General features: G+C 42.4%; 1 protein-coding gene across 2 annotated transcripts in view; it reads right to left on the reverse strand.

The window, feature by feature from the left end:
* pinx1 (PIN2 (TERF1) interacting telomerase inhibitor 1) overlaps window positions 1-18,317 on the reverse strand; it is a 128,339-nt gene that overhangs the window by 69,367 nt on the left and 40,655 nt on the right. For both annotated transcript variants that reach the window (XM_041187817.1, XM_041187818.1), the window contains one exon: window positions 16,486-16,586. In XM_041187817.1, coding sequence (XP_041043751.1) covers window positions 16,486-16,586 — 101 coding nt within the window. The remainder of the gene's footprint in view (window positions 1-16,485; window positions 16,587-18,317) is intronic.

An 18,317-nucleotide genomic window follows, 5' to 3' on the forward strand; every position in this document is an offset into this window, starting at 1 on the left:
TCTGCAATCTGCCTTCACGCAAACTCAGGTAAAAAATTACTACGTATTTGTGATATATGAATTCTGGAACAAACCATTTATCAATAGGCTGGTTTACCTTTGCAGCCTAGTCCCACAAGCCAAACGCCATGTCATTCCCTTTTGACTGATTAATTAACCAATCACAGGACATTTTTCACAGAGAGCAGGATGGTTTATTTCAGCTAATGTTCAGTCTCTAATGGCGACACGTTACAGCCAACTCTGCTTTCTGGTCGGATAAACTGACGGAACAAAGGGCTGCCAATAAATCAAAGCCTCTCCCTTCAGCTCTGCAATGGAGCTTAACAAAGCCCCAAGCAGCAAAAAACCTGGGCCAAATCTCCGCCAAAAAACTGCCACAACTGTCCGATTCAAAGTGGCCTTTCCTAGGTTTTCGATGTAGATCAGTCATCCACTGCGAATTATTCTTACTATAGAGAGTCAAAATGAAGAAACGTACAGGTTCTGGCTCCAGTAATATAAAAGAAGATCGCAAGAGTTTTTTTTAGATGTATAAAGGGTAAGAGAGAGGCAAAAGTGGACATTGGGCCGCTGGAAAATGACACTGGAGAAGTAGTAGTGGGGATCAAAGAAATGGCAGAGGAACTGAATGGGTACTTTGCGTCAGTCTTCACGGTGGAAGACACAAGTGACATCCCCAAAGTTCAAGAGAGTCGGGGGGCAGAGGTGAGTATGGTGGCCATTAGCAAGGAGAAGGTGCTAGGAAAACTGAAAGGTCTAAAGGTGGATAAATCATCTGGACCAGATGGATTACACACCAGAGTTCTGAAGGATAGCTGAAGAGATAGTGGAGGCGTTAGTGGCGATCTTTCAGGAATCACTGGAGTCAGGGAGGGTCCCAGAGGACTGGAAAATCACTAATGTAACCCCCCCTGTTTAAGAAGGGAGTGAGGAAAAAGATGGGAAATTACAGGCCGATTAGCCTGACCTCGGTCGTTGGTAAGATTTTAGAATCCATTATTAAGGATGAGATTTCAGAATACTTGGAAGTGCATGGTAAAATAGGGCAAAGTCAGCATGGTTTCATCAAGGGGAGGTCATGCCTGACAAATCTGTTAGAATTCTTTGAGGAGGTAACGAGTAGATTAGACAAAGGAGAGCCAATGGATGTTATCTACTTGGACTTCCAGAAGGCCTTTGTCAAGGTGCCGCACAGGAGGCTGCTCAGTAAGATAAGAGCCCATGGTGTTAGAGGCAAGGTACTAGCATGGATAGAAGACTGGCTGTCTGGCAGGAGGCAGAGAGTGGGGATAAGGGGGTCCTTCTCAGGATGGCGGCCGGTGACTAGTGGAGTTCCGCAAGGGTCAGTGTTGGGACCACAACTTTTCACTTTATACATTAATGATCTAGATGAAGGAACTGAGGGCATCCTGGCTAAGTTTGCAGATGATACAAAGATAAGTGGAGGGACAGGTAGTATTGAGGAGGCGGGGAGGCTGCAGAAGGATTTGGACAGGTTAGAAGAATGGGCAAAGAAGTGGCAGATGGAATACAAGGTGGGGAAGTGTGAGGTCATGCACTTTGGTAGGAAGAATAGAGGCATAGACTATTTTCTAAATGGGGAGAGAATTCAGAAGTCTGGAGTGCAATGTAACTTGGGAGTCCTAGTCCAGGATTCTCTTAAGGTTAACTTGCAGATTGAGTCAGTAGGCAAATGCAATGTTGGCATTTATTTCGAGAGGACTAGAATATAAAAGCAGGGATGTGCTGCTGAGGCTTTATAAGGCTCTAGTCAGAGCACATTTAGAATATTGTGAGCAATTTTGGGCCCCATATCTCAGGAAGGATGTGCTGACCCTGGAGAGGGTTTAGAGGAGGTTCACGAGAACAGTCCCAGGAATGAAAGGCTTAACATATGAGGAACGTTTGAGGACTCTGGGTCTCTACTTGATGGAGTTTAGAAGGATGAGGGGGGATCTGATTGAAACATACAGAATACTGAAAGGCCTGGATAGAGTGGAATTGGGGAAGATGTTTCCATTAGTAGGAGAGACTAGGACCCGAGGGCACAGCCTCAGATAAAGGGAAGACCTTTTAGAACAGAGATGAGGAGAAACTTCTTTAGCCAGAGAGTGGTGAATCTATGGAATTCATTGCCACAGAAGGCTGTGGAGGCCAGGTCATTGAGTGTATTTAAGACCGAGATAGATAGGTTCTTGATTGGTATGGGGATCAAAGGTTACAGGGAGAAGGCGGGAGAACGGGGTTGAGAAACTTATCAGCCATGATTGAATGACAGAGCAGACTCGATGGGCCGAATGTCCTAATTTCTACTCCTATGTCCTATGGTCCTTCGCCACTAACACAAGTGGAGCGAATCATTTCAAGCTATTTGCCAACTATATTTTGCTGATCAATGCAGCAAAATGTGACAGAGAGTTAATGTCACTAATTCAATGGGACTGGTAACTGCATCAAGTCACAAGCAGCAGCAAAGATTAGTAAAAGAGAAAAGTTCCGATAAAATACATGTAGAAACAGAATTAGTTGTTGCAGTAAAGTAGAAAGTCCCAGCTTTTCATATCTAGGCAGCTGGGTGTAAATGCAGCAAATCAGCAGCTGATGAAAGGTTTTGGTGACTGTTTAGATACTCCGTTTGGCTTATGGTGCTGTGGTCCTCACTAGAACACTTGTTACTCATTATCCCAGCTGTTACTTCACCATTCACAGATCTCCTACTCCCTCTCTCACCTTGCTTTTATTTAGTAAGGCTTTACTGGGCTCACAGAGACTCTCGAAACAATGTCACCTGTAATAAAATGGATCATCCCTTACCCTATAAATGAACAAAGCCATAAAAGCTTAAACCAAGATTAATATCACCATGAAGACAGTGTACAGTTTTATCTGCAACTGAAAGGCTTATAAAACAATAAGCTTATAAATTCTAAAGATATGAACGAACTAAGTGGCTGTTGTAGACAGGATCACAGGCTGCACTCATCAGGTAGAATGAGTCCTTTGGCGAGTTATTTCTGATGATTTGATGAACACACTAGTTTCCTGCCAGCTGTTTTATCTATAGCTTCAATTTATTGCTGATATTGACAGGTAACATTAGGAAAGCAGCATCAATGACATTGAGCATATCAGTCAATATATACACTCCTCCTCCAACCCAATTCTCCCTTGTACTACTGATGACCCTATTCATGCTCATTCTGATCAATTCCAATTAGGTCAAGCGCTGGTCCGATTTTAAACTTTAAAAATCATTTGGTTTTGCATTCGTACTTTGACATAACTCGGTATTCGATGATATACAGGAAGGTGGGTGCAAAGTGTTCTGCTTCTTTCCTTCCTCTTCTTTCTCCTTCTTTCCCTAATGAGTTGGCTGATTGCTGCTGTGCTGTAGTAGAAGCACCTCTGATATCTCACCCAACCAACCATGAGTATCGTCAGACTAACAGAATCCTTGTAGCCATTCTGTCCTCACTGGACATTAAGGCATTCTCGCTTCTAGCATGGGCCCCTTGGTAACACTGGAGACACAACAACCCGGCCAATTTTTTCACCTAAACCCAAGAGCATGGAAGCCCATTGCAACATTGCCGACTGGTACCCAAGGGCAGTTCAGATAACTCAGCCTCGATTGGAGATCCAACTAAGGACCCTCCATGGCTGCATAGCTCAGACACTCCACAGATCTGCTTGAGGATCCATTTGGGAAGCTGAATTTGGAATTTTAACCACAATAGTGCTAAGCTCAAAGCTTATGTTTGCTTTTGACAAACCTACAGACATCTCATTATTTAAGTATTTAATCACTTTTCATGTTTTGTTTAAAACTCTGGATTGAAAGATGAAATATTTGCAAAGTCATAGACATGGAAAATATGATTTTAATTTTCAGATATATAGGCAGTCATCTCTATAACTCCCATTTTTTTTGCTGATGTTACGATCAGCATCACTTTCAAATTCAAACAGTTATAACAAAAATGCAGCTTTAACGAACATTGGTATATTTGATACAATGTTATATTTCTCTACTTTTAAAAAATAAACTAAATTATTTATAGAGTGACTGTAAGAAAGAACAGATGAGTTGTTCTTTTAAATTGAAGAATGCCACAAGTCATCATCTTACATCTCCTCATTCAATCTGTAGATTGTGCAAATGGCTCCCTCTGCTGTTCACAAGCCAATATACGGAAGAAAATTGACAAATTAAATTCATCTTGCCGAACGTATAAAAAGAGTAAAACATAACATTCAGGCAGATTCTTGCATTTTCCTTGGATAATCAGTATTCATTAAATCTGATGACTTTTTTCAAATAAAGTAGGTTAAGGCCGCCCATGTGTGATGCTGCTGTGAGTGGTTAGCCCAGCTACCAACCATCCAACCAGCACAGCCATGTTTTGGTGGTTTTCATATGGTCATCACTTACATTTTAAATGAGTTAGAAAATGATGGTGAAAATGTGATAGGCACAAGGGCTTACTATTTTCTAACATATGAATGAGGTCCAATTTTTTTGTTAAATATAAGCTTTCCATAATCTAGGAATGCATCACACGCGTTTTGGTGTTTTAACTACCACAAAGAAGCATCAATCTAGAAATAATATGAACATGTCCATTGGATTACATCACCAAACATACTAGCATTTCTGTCTCTCTCTCTCTCCACTTTCTACAAAATAAAACAAACTCAGTTTATTTATTTCATAACCACAGAATGAAAATCTTACCATAAAATGGTGGAAGGATTACTGGTGTCATTTTACTCTTCACATGGGCCACAAAACTGGCAGGTGAATTGTTAACTACTAGATTTTTTTTTGGAAATCCTTCTTACTTGCTTCTGGCTTCTTTTGGACTCTCCAAACGGAGAACATAAGAAATAGAAACAGGAGTAGACCATTCGGCCCCTCAAGCCTATCCGCCGTTCAATAAGATCATGGCTGATCTTCTTGTGTTTCGATTTCCACATTCCCATTTACCCCCAAACTAGGGTCTCTTGAGTCTAAACTACTTGTTCCCAGTCTTCCTCCAATGTTGCTCTGAAATGGCGGCTGATTCAAATGAAATCTACCATCATGTTGTCCTTTATATTATTTTATATGGCCTCTCTTAAAGTTATCTCACTACAGCTAAATATTACTGCAACAGCCAAGTTCATCCACCTGCAGGTAAATACAATATTGTCCTTATACTGTCGACTTAATACGTACTCAACCAATTCTGTACAAGGCTAGAAATAAAGGACAAAGTACAAGAGGACATTTATAAGGTCCTTGTGCAACTGTAAACCTGAATAACTTAGGATGTGCGCATGACAAAAACAAACTGCAAATGGTATATAAAAGCATCCATCATAATTTTTTAATGCTAATATTATTGTTAAATGCGGTGTTAATGATGCTGAAGCTGAATGAAAATAATTACAGTAGAAGTGAATGTTAGGAAATCTGATTGAATGATGTATCGCAAAAGATGGTGGTTATATTGAAACATACAAATTTGAATGTTATTACATTAAAACATTCAGTTTTGTGAAATCACAAATAACTTACAGTGAAAGGTGAGAACAAAACTGGAGGGTTTGCATGTTTTGAGTTCTGCCATTTTGTCAGAAGATGTATCCAACAGGTCAATGTGTGCCGGCCCACTGGCATGTGGACATGCCCTGTCATTCAAGAACCAAATTCCCAACTGTGGGCAAATAGGTCCACTGCCTAGTACTCCACTCAGGAGAGCTGAAGGCCAAACGAGCAAAACCCTGTCTAAAAATCTGGAGTTGAGCCCAAAGGAGGACCGATATCCAATTATGTCAATCTTCCCACAACTCTTGCAACCGAGCCAGTGTCAAACATGGTACATTGCATTCCTCTGGACTCAACCACAGAGGACGTGAGGAGGGCCCTGATGTGTGGCCAGCTCAGGATCTGCACAGATTTTATTGAGGCCTATGTCCTGGAGAGGACACTCCAGTTTTGCTGCATCAAGCACGGGAAACCCACACTCTGGCAGCATCTGCTGGCGGGAGGGAGCAGTGGCCAGGATAAGCGTGATGAAATGATGACCCCCCTACAAGAACAAGGGCCACCGCAGTGACTGCAACAACTATTGAGGCACTTTCCTGCTAAGCATCTTAGGAAAATTATTTGCCAGTGCTGTCCTCATCAGACTGCAGATCCTGGCTGAATGCATCTACTCCAAATCCCAAAGTGGCTTCAAAACTGGAAGATCTACCACTTGCAGCTGCAAGAGAAGTGTCGTGAATGAAGGAGACCACTATATATTGCCTATATCAATCTCACCAAGGCATTCAACCATGTGAGCAGAGGTGGTCTATTTAAGCTGCTGGGGAAAATTGACTGTCCGCCGAAGCTACTCAATGTGATCTCCTCTTTCCATGACAACATGATGGGTAAGGTCAGCTATCACAGAGCAACATCAGAATGCTCTGAGATCTGCAGTGGGATCAAACAGGGTTTTTTTAAATGCATTTGTTCATGGGATGTGGGCATCACTGGCTAGGTCAGGATTTACTGCCCATCCCCAACTGCCTTTGAATGAGCTGCTTTCTTAAACTACTGCAGTCTATGTGGTATAAACACACCCACAGAGCTGTTAGGAGGGCAGTTCCAGAGGATTTTAACCCAACAACAGTGTTCTGACCCGACACTCTTTGGTATATTCTTCTCTTTGCTGCTGTCATGTGGCTTCAGGTCATGTACATGGTGTCTACTAATACACCAGAACTGACTGAAAGCTCTTCACTCTTGCTCACCTGAGATCCAAGATAGTTTGCCAAGTCCTCATCAGAGAGATGATCTACACTGACGATGCCCCACTAATATTCCATACCAAGGAACACCTTCAGTGGCAAATTGACAGACTCTCTCACACCTGTAAAGAGTTTGGTTTGACCATCAGCGCCAGGTAGACAAATGTCATCGTCCAGAATGTTGCCAAACCACCATCTATCAACATTGACAAAGTGATGCTGGAGGTTGTTAATGGCTTCACATATCTAGGATTTACAATCACCAGCAATCTGTCATTTGATGATGAAATCAACATGCGCATCGCAAAAGCTACAGCTGTTACATCCAAGCTCAGTAAGAGAGTATGGAACAACAGCAATCTGAATAAGAACACCAAGTCTACCAAGCCTGTGTCCTCAGTGCACCTCTCTACAATGATGAGAGCTGGACAACATATGCCAAGCAGGAGAAAGGGCTGAAGTTTCCACCTTCACTGTCTCAGGCATATCCTCAGTACCTCTTGGCTGGGCAAGGTCACCAACTCAGAGGTCTTGGAATATGCTAATTCCATCAGCATACACTCATTGTTAAACCAACGATGTCTGTGCTTGGCTCCGTCACTTCATCGGATGGATGATGGCCATCTACCCAAAGACCTTTTTGTACAGTGGATTGATGACTGATGACCTCCTGTGCATCTAAACCTCCACTACAAGGACATCTGCAAGTGTGACACTGGACATTGATACTTACAACTGGAAGACAGTCGCTGACAGCTGTGACTTCTGGAGACTGACTGTTCAGAAGGGCATTGGAAGAGATGAGTGGAAATGAAAATTTTGGCTGGCTGAGAAGAGGGCCCAGAGAAAACAGGGGCCAGTGAATTGTGCACCTTCTCAGCCCCACTGTCTTCCTCTGCAGCAAATGTGGCAGAGATTACCTTATCCAAGTTGGGCTCCTGAGTTACACCAGACCACGCTAAGCACAAAGTTGACCACGGCACAAACCCTCGTCTCATGAGATAGAAGTGTTGCCACCACATTTGTCAGAAATAATTTCAGCAACAGGATGCACTGGTGTACTAAAGCACTACATTGCGAACTGGTAAGACAAATGCAGCTGCAACTGAATATTCAACAGGATCCCAATCTCAGTTATACCCAGTATAAGAACTAATAATCAGAAGGAAGCAAAACATAGCAAAAGGAGAATTCAGGGAGAAAGAAAAAAAAGGGGGGAATGAGAGAGAAAAGAAAACAATGCACAATTTTTATTTATATATAAAATGTGCCACCAGAAATATTTAGAAGAAACGGAGAAGTTTCACAAAGTTCTTAGAAGCTCAAACAGGCAGCCAAATGTTTGTCATCAACTGTAAGCACAGACACCCTGGCATTTTAGACTAAGACTAAACTTTGAGATGGCAATGATTGTATCTCTAGTATAAAGATGGAGACCCAAGTTAAGCACCAGTATTTCATTAAGGCTGCTGCTCCACAAAGTTCCAGAAAGGGTGGGGATGGGAACTTGAGTGGGGGAGAGGAATAGGTACTTATATAAAAAGAGTAAGCATATGATCCAAGGTTAGGGGTGAGTGGAATATGTAGAAACTGCTGCAACGTTACACTCACAGTTTTAGCCCTCAAGCTTGCACATGCAGCTGAAAAAAATACAAAGAAAATAGGTATAAAATAAATAGAATGAAGGAATTTTAAAAACCTAATCAAGATTCTTGCATCAGTGTCTGGATAAGCCAAATTCTGCATTTATCACTTGGAGTTTTAAAATATATTGTGCATTTTAGTCCATAATTTTGTCCTTTCCCACAGAAACTCTAAATTGCTGACCATGGTAATAATTTTTCTTACAATAAATAGGAAGTCAGTATGACTTACTATAAGAATACAGAATACCTCACATTTGGTATGAACAGGCCTTGCATAGAAATTTAAAATAAAAAATCACGCTTCATAACCATAACTCATTGCTTCCTTCTTCCCTTTTGTTTCAGCATACTTGTTATTGAATTTGAAAACAGCTCTAAAAGGATATCATATACAATCGTTTAAAGGGAATGCCTGTTTAAATAAACGTAGATTTATTGACATATTGACAATAATGGCTGAAGTGGAGATTTCCTTTGCCACTAAGGTGGTCCCACTTTTGACAGACTACTGTAAATTTATTGCAACCATGGTTTCATTGAACACCTGCGTCTTTCACATTAGCTACATAATCAAAATATCACATAAACCAAGGTTATTTTTGTTTAAATGCACATTAGAAAAGAATCTTTGTTTGCCTGAAAGTTCAGCTGAGTTTACTAATCTCACAAGGACAGCAATGGTCAAGGGTCAACAATTGTCCTCAGTGCCTCTGGTTAGAGAGGAGAGAAACAAAAAAGTTAGGCAGAGCCAGATATCAGGCTTCTCCAAATCTCTCAGTTGAATAACCTGCCAACTTGTACGCCTTCTCAATTAATAGTGGTCACTCGTGCAAAGTACTGGAGAGCAACCAGCTCCTGTGAAATCAGTGCCCAGCAACCACTCAAACTCTACAGCAGAGGAAAGGATTAGCAGGCAAAAGGGTCTGGATTTTACGTGGCGACATATTTCCCGGCCCCTGATGGAAAAGTCAGTCTTGAGCCCGCCAACTCAAAAGCTGCCTGCCCTGCAGCAATATTACGCAGGAACAGCCTTAAGTGATTCAGGCTGGGACTTCTACCCCCGTCTGGGAGAAAGTCCCACCCTAGAGAGCTGTCAGTCAATCTGATTGGGTTTGAAGGGCAGGAGGGAGTTAAGGGGGGGTCTGATCTTGGGGGATGTCTCCAATGAGCACAGGGGAGATCCTAAAGTCCCTAAACAGGGGAGCTCCTTAGGAGATGCAGTACCAAAGTGGTATCGTCACTGGACTGGTAATCCGGAAACCCAAGCGTAGTGCTCTGGGAAGCCGGGTTCAAATTCCATATGGTGGAATTTGAATCCAATTTTAAAAAACATCTGGAACCCATCTGGTTCACTAATGTTCATTAGGGAAGGAAATCCGTCCTTACCTGGTCTGGCTTACGTGTGACTGCAGACCCACAGCAATATGGTTGACTCTTAAATTGGGGATGGGCAATAAATGCTGGCCGAACCAGGTGATGCCCACATCCCATGAACAAATAAAAAAACGAGGTGCCCCACTGCCCAACAATAGTCAACACAGTGAAACCCAAACCTCCGCTTCCCCTGCCACAATTAAAACAGCAGAGGAGGCAGAATGAAGTCTGTCAGGCACATTCCCTGCCCACCATGCTGTGTGTGTGTGCGCGCGCGCGTGCGTGTGTGTAAAACGTAGCTCAGATTTAACAGTACAGATTTACCATGGATAGGCGCACCTTCACATTGCAAGAGCCTGCCAGTTAATTTCAGATCAATGTTAAATGTAAAACCAGTCACTGCAATATATGAAGCCATCAGCATATCAGTACTTGAAAAGAAAAACTGGCCAATTAAATAACTGAATAGTTCTAACTGAAGGAAATTGACTCTGCAAAAGTTAATAACGGACAAACAACGCAGATTTTAAAAAGATAAATTGTGTCTGACCAATCAGATTGAGTTCCTTGAGTAGTGGAAAGAGTGATGATAGTAGTACAGTAGATGTTCTACATACAGGTTTTCAAAAGGCATTTTGACCTATTTGGAAAATAGAAGCGTTTGGTATAAAAGAAGTGGTGGTAACCTGGATACATAATTACTTAAGGGATAGGAGGCAGAGAGTAGTAGCAAACTGATATTTTATGACTAGAGACTAGTATGCAGTGGGGTTCCCTAGGTGTCGGTAAGACAGTAAAATTTTGAAGTTCACAGAAGATACACAACTTGGCTATGTAGCATATGGTGAACAAGATTGTAGCAGACCTCAGGAGGACACAAACTGGTGAAATGGGCATTCACATGGCAGATGCAATTTAATGTGGGTCAGTGTGAAATGCACTTTGGGAGAAACAACAATAATAATTTAAATGGAACTATTATGAGGGGATGCAAGAGCAGAGGCACCTGGGTTGTGTATTCATAAATCCTTGAAGGTGGCAGGGCAAGCTGATAAAGAAATAAGAAAGCGTCCGGGATAAAAACAAAAAATGCTGAAAACAGTCAGCAGGTTCACAGGATCTGTAGAGAGAAACAGAATTTCAGGTCGGTAACCTGAGTATCTGGGATACTTGGCTTTGTACATAGGATTATTAAATACAAAAACAAGGCAGTTATGCTAAATCTTCACAAATTACTGAATAGGCCTCATTTGGAGTATGGTGTGCATTTCTGGGCACCACACTTTAGGAAGGATAGCATGGATTTGGAAAGGGTGAAGAGTTTTACCAGGATACCACTAGGGATGAAGAGATTCAGTTATATGGAGTGTATGGAGAGGCTGGGATTGTTCTCCAGAGAAAGTTACGGGTCAGGCCTATAGAGGTATTCAAAATTATGAGAGGTTCCAAAAGAGCAAATAAGGTGAAAGTATTCACTCTGGCAAGTGGGTCAATAACTAGAGGTTATGGATTTAAAATAATTGGCAAAAGAACTAGAAAAGAAGAGAAGGGGAATTATTTCACAGGGTTATGTCGATCTGGAATGTGCTACCTGAAAGGGGTTACTGGAATCAGATTCCACTTTTAAAAGGCAATTGGGCAAGTACTTGAAGGGAACTAATTTGGAGGTTTATGGGGAAAAGGCTGGCGTGTGGGACTACATTAAATAGCTCTTCCAAAGAGGCGGCACAAGCCTGACAGACTAACTGGGCTCCTTCTGTGCATTCAATACAAGCTTATGACGAGGGTTCAGCAACTGTTCAAGGGCGCTCCACTTTAAATTGCACCATTTGTAAGGCTTGATCTTAAGCTAGGTCCTGTTGCTGCTCTTTATCAGCAAATTTTAGATTTATCTAACAAATCAGGTTGAAGTGCAACGGAGATCAGATTTCCTGCTCCCTCCAGTAAGATGGGATTTCCAAATTTCAAATTTTCCAAACCAATCAAATTCTTCTCGAGGCTGAACCAGAGAATTTTACTTGTATTCATCTAAAGAATTTTACTGCCGATTTGCTGGTACCAGCTATAAGCTTTGGAAACTTTGTGCAGCAAAGCATCAGCTACAAATCAAAAGCAGCACTAAAACTGAGTCGCTGCAAATCCTAAGCTATGAATTTCACAACATGTATGAATACTCTCAAATTTTCTTTCAAAGTGCCTGTTTTTTTTTTAAATATAAACTATTTTTTGTACCCATGACTAAAGGTCATGAGTCAATGATCACTTGAGCTTCCTGGATTACCACTTTACAGGTAAACTGCTAGAGCGAGCACTCACGTCAGTGGGGCATTTATGTACTTCCTGCCCTTTACTGACCGAGTAAAAAGCAACTATAACTCTGGAAGCAAGCCCACGACCAATAAAAGTTATAGTACAGTGATAAGAGACAGCAAGGATACGAAACCTACTATTAAAACAAACCAATATTATCTTCCAAACTTTCCTAAATTTTCACTTGCTCGTAATTCTTAGCAGAAGCGGCCTGCATAAAAGTGAGAAGATCATATTGTGAGCAACAACGTAAGAGCAATTGCAGTAACTAAATCAAATAATTATGGAATACAAGGAAGGACCATCAGTAAATTAGGAAATTTTGTATTTCCAGATTCAAAAAAAACAGTCCAATAAAGATAAGTGAAAGATATTTTGATTAGCTTAAAACTAAGGCAGCGTACTAACAAGTCAAGAAGATTCCACGGCCAGAATTTTCCCTCGTTGGGGGGGCTTGGCAGGGGGAGTCAGGAAGCCAACCGCTGCCCGCGATTGGCTCCACTCTGTGATTTCACGCCTGTGTGGATTGCGAGTGGCAGTGCTCAGCGCTACTTGTGTGGGTGGGGGGGAAGAGCGAGAGCAGGCCTGGCGCTCAGTTCGCACGTGTGTGTGAAAGAGCGCTTCCATCTCCTTGAGGCAAGGAGCTGGGACTTGTTTTTAATTCAAAATTTAAGTTAATGTTTATTTGCTTGAGGAAACCTCATCCCGCTCGTGGATGAGGTTTCCTAAAAAGCATAAAGGCCACCTGGCCTTTTCACCGTAAGGTTGGACGGGCAGCATTAATTTGATTTTAATTAGCTTGTTAATAGCCTTAATAGGCCTTTCAATTATCAGCGGTGGCACAGCCGACACCCGCCAAACGAAATATCACACGAGTGCGCGATGACGTTGGGACGCATGCCCGACATCATCACATGTCATATTACTCGCAGTCAGCGTCCGGACGCCAAACGTAAAATTCTGCCCCTTGTTTCGATTTTGATCGGTGTTTAATTGGCTAAACTTAGACAGGGTGACTAAGGAGCAAGGGAACAGGTGGAAGGAAAAAGTCAACATTCTGATTTCTAATCCAAAGGCTTTTGTGAGACAGTGTTTATGCATGCCGTTCAAGTGAGGCGAGGGGCAGAATTTAATTCTGTCCTCAGAAACAGGCTGGGGGTGTTGTTGGGGTGGGGCGGGTGGTGCGGTGGAGGCACTTGGAATCAGGAGGGAAGGTGGGGAATAGAGGGCCTGTCGCCTGCCCGACACCCTTCAATTCACTCAGTGGCGGGGAAGGCCTGGAGGCCAACTCGCACCCTTAAGTGGCCAATTAATGGCCACATGGGCCTCATCTCACCGCCACTTGCAGAATACTGGTGCGGAGAGGGAGGGCCCTACATCATATGGAGAGGCAGCCCAGTAAAAGCTGACAGCCTCCTTGCGGGCTTAGGGCAGGAGGCCCTCCTGATTGTGCTCCCTGTTCCCTATGGAGGATCCCCCCCAGCGGCACGGGCCACTTGTTCAGAAAGCCCCCCCCCCACTCACAACCCCTCCCTCAATAACAATCACCACCATTCCCTCCAACCACCGCCACCTTCTCTCCACCTGCTCCCCACAAGGGCCTCCCTGATACACACACACTTACCTCTGTCCCCAGGTCTCCTCCATTGTTCCTGGCCCAGGTCAGCTGCGGTGCCAGCAGTACCAGTTTCCAGTGGCACTGCTAGGGCTAAAGAGCTGTCAGCCCTCTAATTGGCCATCACCTCTTGGAGGCAGGGTCTCTGTCTTTAAAGAGACAGAAGTCCCAATGCCATTATGGACATGCAATTCAGCCTGAGGTTTGCACTCAGCTGTGATGCCTCCATAAGTGAACCTTGCACCAATTCCCCAGGCTAATAAATGATAAGCAGCACCTTGGACAAGGCCTGTAGCACCTGTGAAACCCTACATAAGCACCATTTGAATCATACATGTACCTGTCATAATATAGGAAGAAAAACCTAAAGTCAGAAGTGGTTGAAATATAAACGTTTATGTTTTATCTAAACGTCATCATTTTGCCAGCTAAGTTCCTTATCATGATGACACAGATTTATGAATAACCATGAGGACAAAATAAAATTTATAGTGCAATTACATAATATACGAAGAAAATCCCAGAATAAGTACAAGCCTAGAGAATTTTTTTTCACTTTGGAACAATGTTCTCCTCTACCATAATTTGATCGATTTTTGTTATTGAAATTCTAACCGTGTTAGGTTATGTATCAACAGAATACAGCAAAAGGCCTAAACATCGCACATCTGACCTGAGGTAACAAACTACGGTAAAATTTGTGTTACCGGCATCGTACCAACTGGAATTCTCTACCAGCTGGAATTCCTGACAGCTCAATTTGTTTTAAAATCAATCTCTAAGCTCACGGGTAAACTCACCACTGAACTCATGGCAAAAGGGATAAAAAGGATCACAGAATAAACCAGGAAATTAAAAGCTAGCATGCGGGAATTTGAAAATTAAGGGTTTAAGTCAGCTCTCTAAACCTTCTGTAATGCCTGAAAGAAATAGCCAGCACTGGCACTCCAATTCCAGGGTCAGCAACCTGATCAATTGCAAAATTTCACAGCCCTCTCATGAGATCGTGAGTGAGCCTGGGTTTGACTGAGAAATTGTCTCTCTCACCATCAATTTGTGAGAGTCAGTATGTCTGGGGGTGACAGCAGACCAAGTCGCAAGTTAATATATCCAGTGAGGCTTAGTCACAGGCGAATATATCCACAGAAATGCTGACAGCCACGTTCATTCCTTGCACATTGTCCTGGAGTTTGAAATGCTCCAATTTCAACCAAAGAAGAGTGGTTTCTCTGCTCCGCCTACAAGGATGGGTTTTATGTAGTATTGCATACCACAAGATCACCCAAGTTTGGCTGAAAACGGAACTCTTTGATATCCGGCATTTTTTGATTGACTGGTACCACCCATTCCCTGCGCATGCTGAACAATAAAAATTTTACTGTATTCTGTCACTCGTATGTTATGCAGCTGGATCTAATTGTTCCTTAATATGCAATTAGTGCACCAACATCTACCACTGATAGTATTTCACTTCAACAATATATGTGTCATGGCAGCAAATCAACTGTATCTGACAAAGGTGAAATTACTACACTCCTGTTTGTGTGTTTTTTAAAAAGACAATCCCAGCCTCAGCTGAGCATTAAATCAGGTTGGTTGAATTCCTCAAAATGTCATATGGTCCAGAGCAATAAGACGCATTGTACACCTTGAGTTAAGGCAAGACTTCAAAATGAAATATTTTGAATTGTAAGGACTCAGTGTACCTAAACCCAACAGGACACTCCCCCACCCACCACCTCAAATTTCTTTCAGGAACATATTGTTTAATTATAAAGCTTGTGTGTGGTCTATGCCAAGCTCCTGTCTATTCGACATTATTTTCTCCAGTGATAAGACCATATCAGGAAACGCAGCTGGAAAAGGAAGGAAATGGTGTCTGAACCAAGTGAGAGAAAAACTGAGCTTCAGGAAGTTTAACTTGATAGGAACCGATAGAAACTGCACTTTGTATTTTTTCATTCTATTTGAATATGTGAGTGACAAGCTAGAAAAGAAAAACTGGCAGATTGCACATAGATCCAGACATTGTGTATCTCAGGAGGCACAATTGCAATTTTAATTCAATATTTTTCAATCTTTTTATCAACTTGGAGAACATCCCAGATGCTTTCATTTTTGATTTCATGGATCAGTAGAAATTGTAGTTATTTGTCTTCAACACAAATAAAAATAAGCCTTGGTCAAATGAGCACCAAGATTATTTCCATAATAGTTAGATTTTCTTAAAAAGGAAAGGAGCCCATTGAATATTGAATGTAACAGGACATCACAGACACAGGCTTTTCAGGCCATCAAGTCTGCAGAGATATTTTTCCTCTACATGAAGCAAATCCCACTTTTCTTTGCTCTCCATACCCTTTAATGTTCTCGAGCATCAATCTGGTTCTACACTAGATTTCATGCACTCTGTTTCAGCAACAGTTTGCAGCAGAATCCCACATTTTAACTACCCTCCTTGTAAAAGAGAAGCTTTCTTTCATTTCCCATTAAATCTTTTAATTGTCTTAAACTTGTGTCCTCTCATTACCATTTCACCAACCAGTGGAAACAATGTCAGAATTTACCCAATCATAACCCTTCCCTAACTGATTTCATGCCACAACATGCACTTCAAGGCAGATTGAAGTATTTGTTTAGGCAGTAAAGAATTCTGTAAATATCATATGTAGCTGTAGATAAAATGTGATGGTGAAAGGGAAATAAGCAAAGTTACTGTTAGCACGTTAATGAATAAACATCAAAAGTAAAATATCTTACCTTCACCTGCTCTTCTTGATCTCTGGATCCTCTGACCCGTTGGCTACGTTTTCCAAAAATGCAGGCTAGATCTGTTGAACTTCGAGAAGAGAGATCCTTTCCTACAATCCAATCATTTAAACAATGCAAGTATTTGTGAAATGTCAATGCCAACTAGAGATCAAACAGCAAATTCTCAAACCCATCTGAACTATCCAGGCCTCTTCAGAGTCAGACAGCATTCATCATTCCATCTGAACATTTTAGTTTTAAATGTAATCTTAGATGTAAGTAACAAGTAAGCTCCATTCAACACACATAAGTGTCAAATGCTTAGCTAAAAAAACTAATTTCTATGTCTTGGTTCAGTTATTCATTTGGAAATTTTTTAGATAATTTTAAATTGCAATGTACATGAAGATATAAAATACTGCACCACACTCCCACTAGGCAACATGAAACACTAGACCATCACTGACACCAAGACATCGGGCTAATCTTCCGGTCTCAGGATCATTGGAGGCTGGATGTACGGCTGAAGATACGTGTCAGGACCGTGTGGAAGTCCTGATGCATGGGCGTATGTGGGAATTGCTTGGGAAGTCAGAGACTTTGGATGACAGGTTAAGACTTGGTCTAACACCTGAGTAACTATACAACTGACTACCCCAATCTACGCCCTGAGCCCCCAACTACCCTGATCCCCGGACCCCACCTGACTAACTCCCGACCTGACCCGACAGCTCCCCCTCCCAACCTGACTACCCGCCTCACCGAGCTACATCTTGAACATCCAACTGCCCCTCCCGACCACCCAATTCCCTCCTCACGACCATCAGACTACCCTGTCTGACCACCCCCCGGACCCAACTTCCCCCTTACGACCATTAATTTACCCTCCCGACCACCCATCTATCCTCCTGACTTGACTACCCCTATCAACCTGACATACCTACCCTTCCAATCACCCCAATACTCCCTGACCATCCTCCTGACCTGAATAACCCACCAACCTGACCTGACTGCCTCCCAGCCACCCCCCAACGAACCTGACTACCCCTCCCAACCACCTGACTTACACCCCGATCCCTCCACTCATCCAGTTACCCTCTACTTACCCAACTCACCCACCTACTACACCACCTATTTATCCAACTCATCCACTCACCCACACGCTAACATTCAAACTTGACCTTTAAACTTACCATAGCTAATGTCATAAAAAGAGGCCTTGTCCTGTCTTCCCCTGACTCTACTCCGCTTCAACGGAGTTCCCCGATGGACTCTGCGTATTTCTGCGAAAGCGGGATCGGAAGACTCCAGTAGAAATGCACAGCGGTGAGAGTCAAGGGAATTTATAGGCACAGCAGCAATCCAACGATCATTGCTGCTGCTTGGAAGATCCAGGCCATCATTTTCTCCATGGCAGAGTTCCTGTCCTTGCTAACTGGGGTGGGGAGGAGGGATGATTAGAGGGTTCCTACTCTGCATCAAGTAGAGGGCTGTACAAACCACTGTTATGGGAGCAAGCTCATTGACCACAAGAAAACTGAGCAGTGTTGCAACAAAAAAACAAAGACACGTTGGGTCTAGAAACTCTTGCTATTATCATTATAAGATTTAAATGTCTCTAGCTATTGATGGTAAACAATCAGAGAGATAGCCTTGTACTTGCATTTAAAAAAGTGTCAGAATTCCAATCCCAGTCTTGACATTCACAAAGCCAGACCACCTTCTCAAAGTTTTAATGCTTCTTGAGAAGCTGCTGAATAAACCAGCTTGGGGGAAAGGAAAACTATTTCATCCCAAAACATTGTATTTCTGGTTAAGTACTATTTGCATCAGTGATGATG

This window comes from Carcharodon carcharias, chromosome 5, assembly GCF_017639515.1.
Source record: "Carcharodon carcharias isolate sCarCar2 chromosome 5, sCarCar2.pri, whole genome shotgun sequence".
Taxonomy (NCBI): domain Eukaryota; kingdom Metazoa; phylum Chordata; class Chondrichthyes; order Lamniformes; family Lamnidae; genus Carcharodon; species Carcharodon carcharias.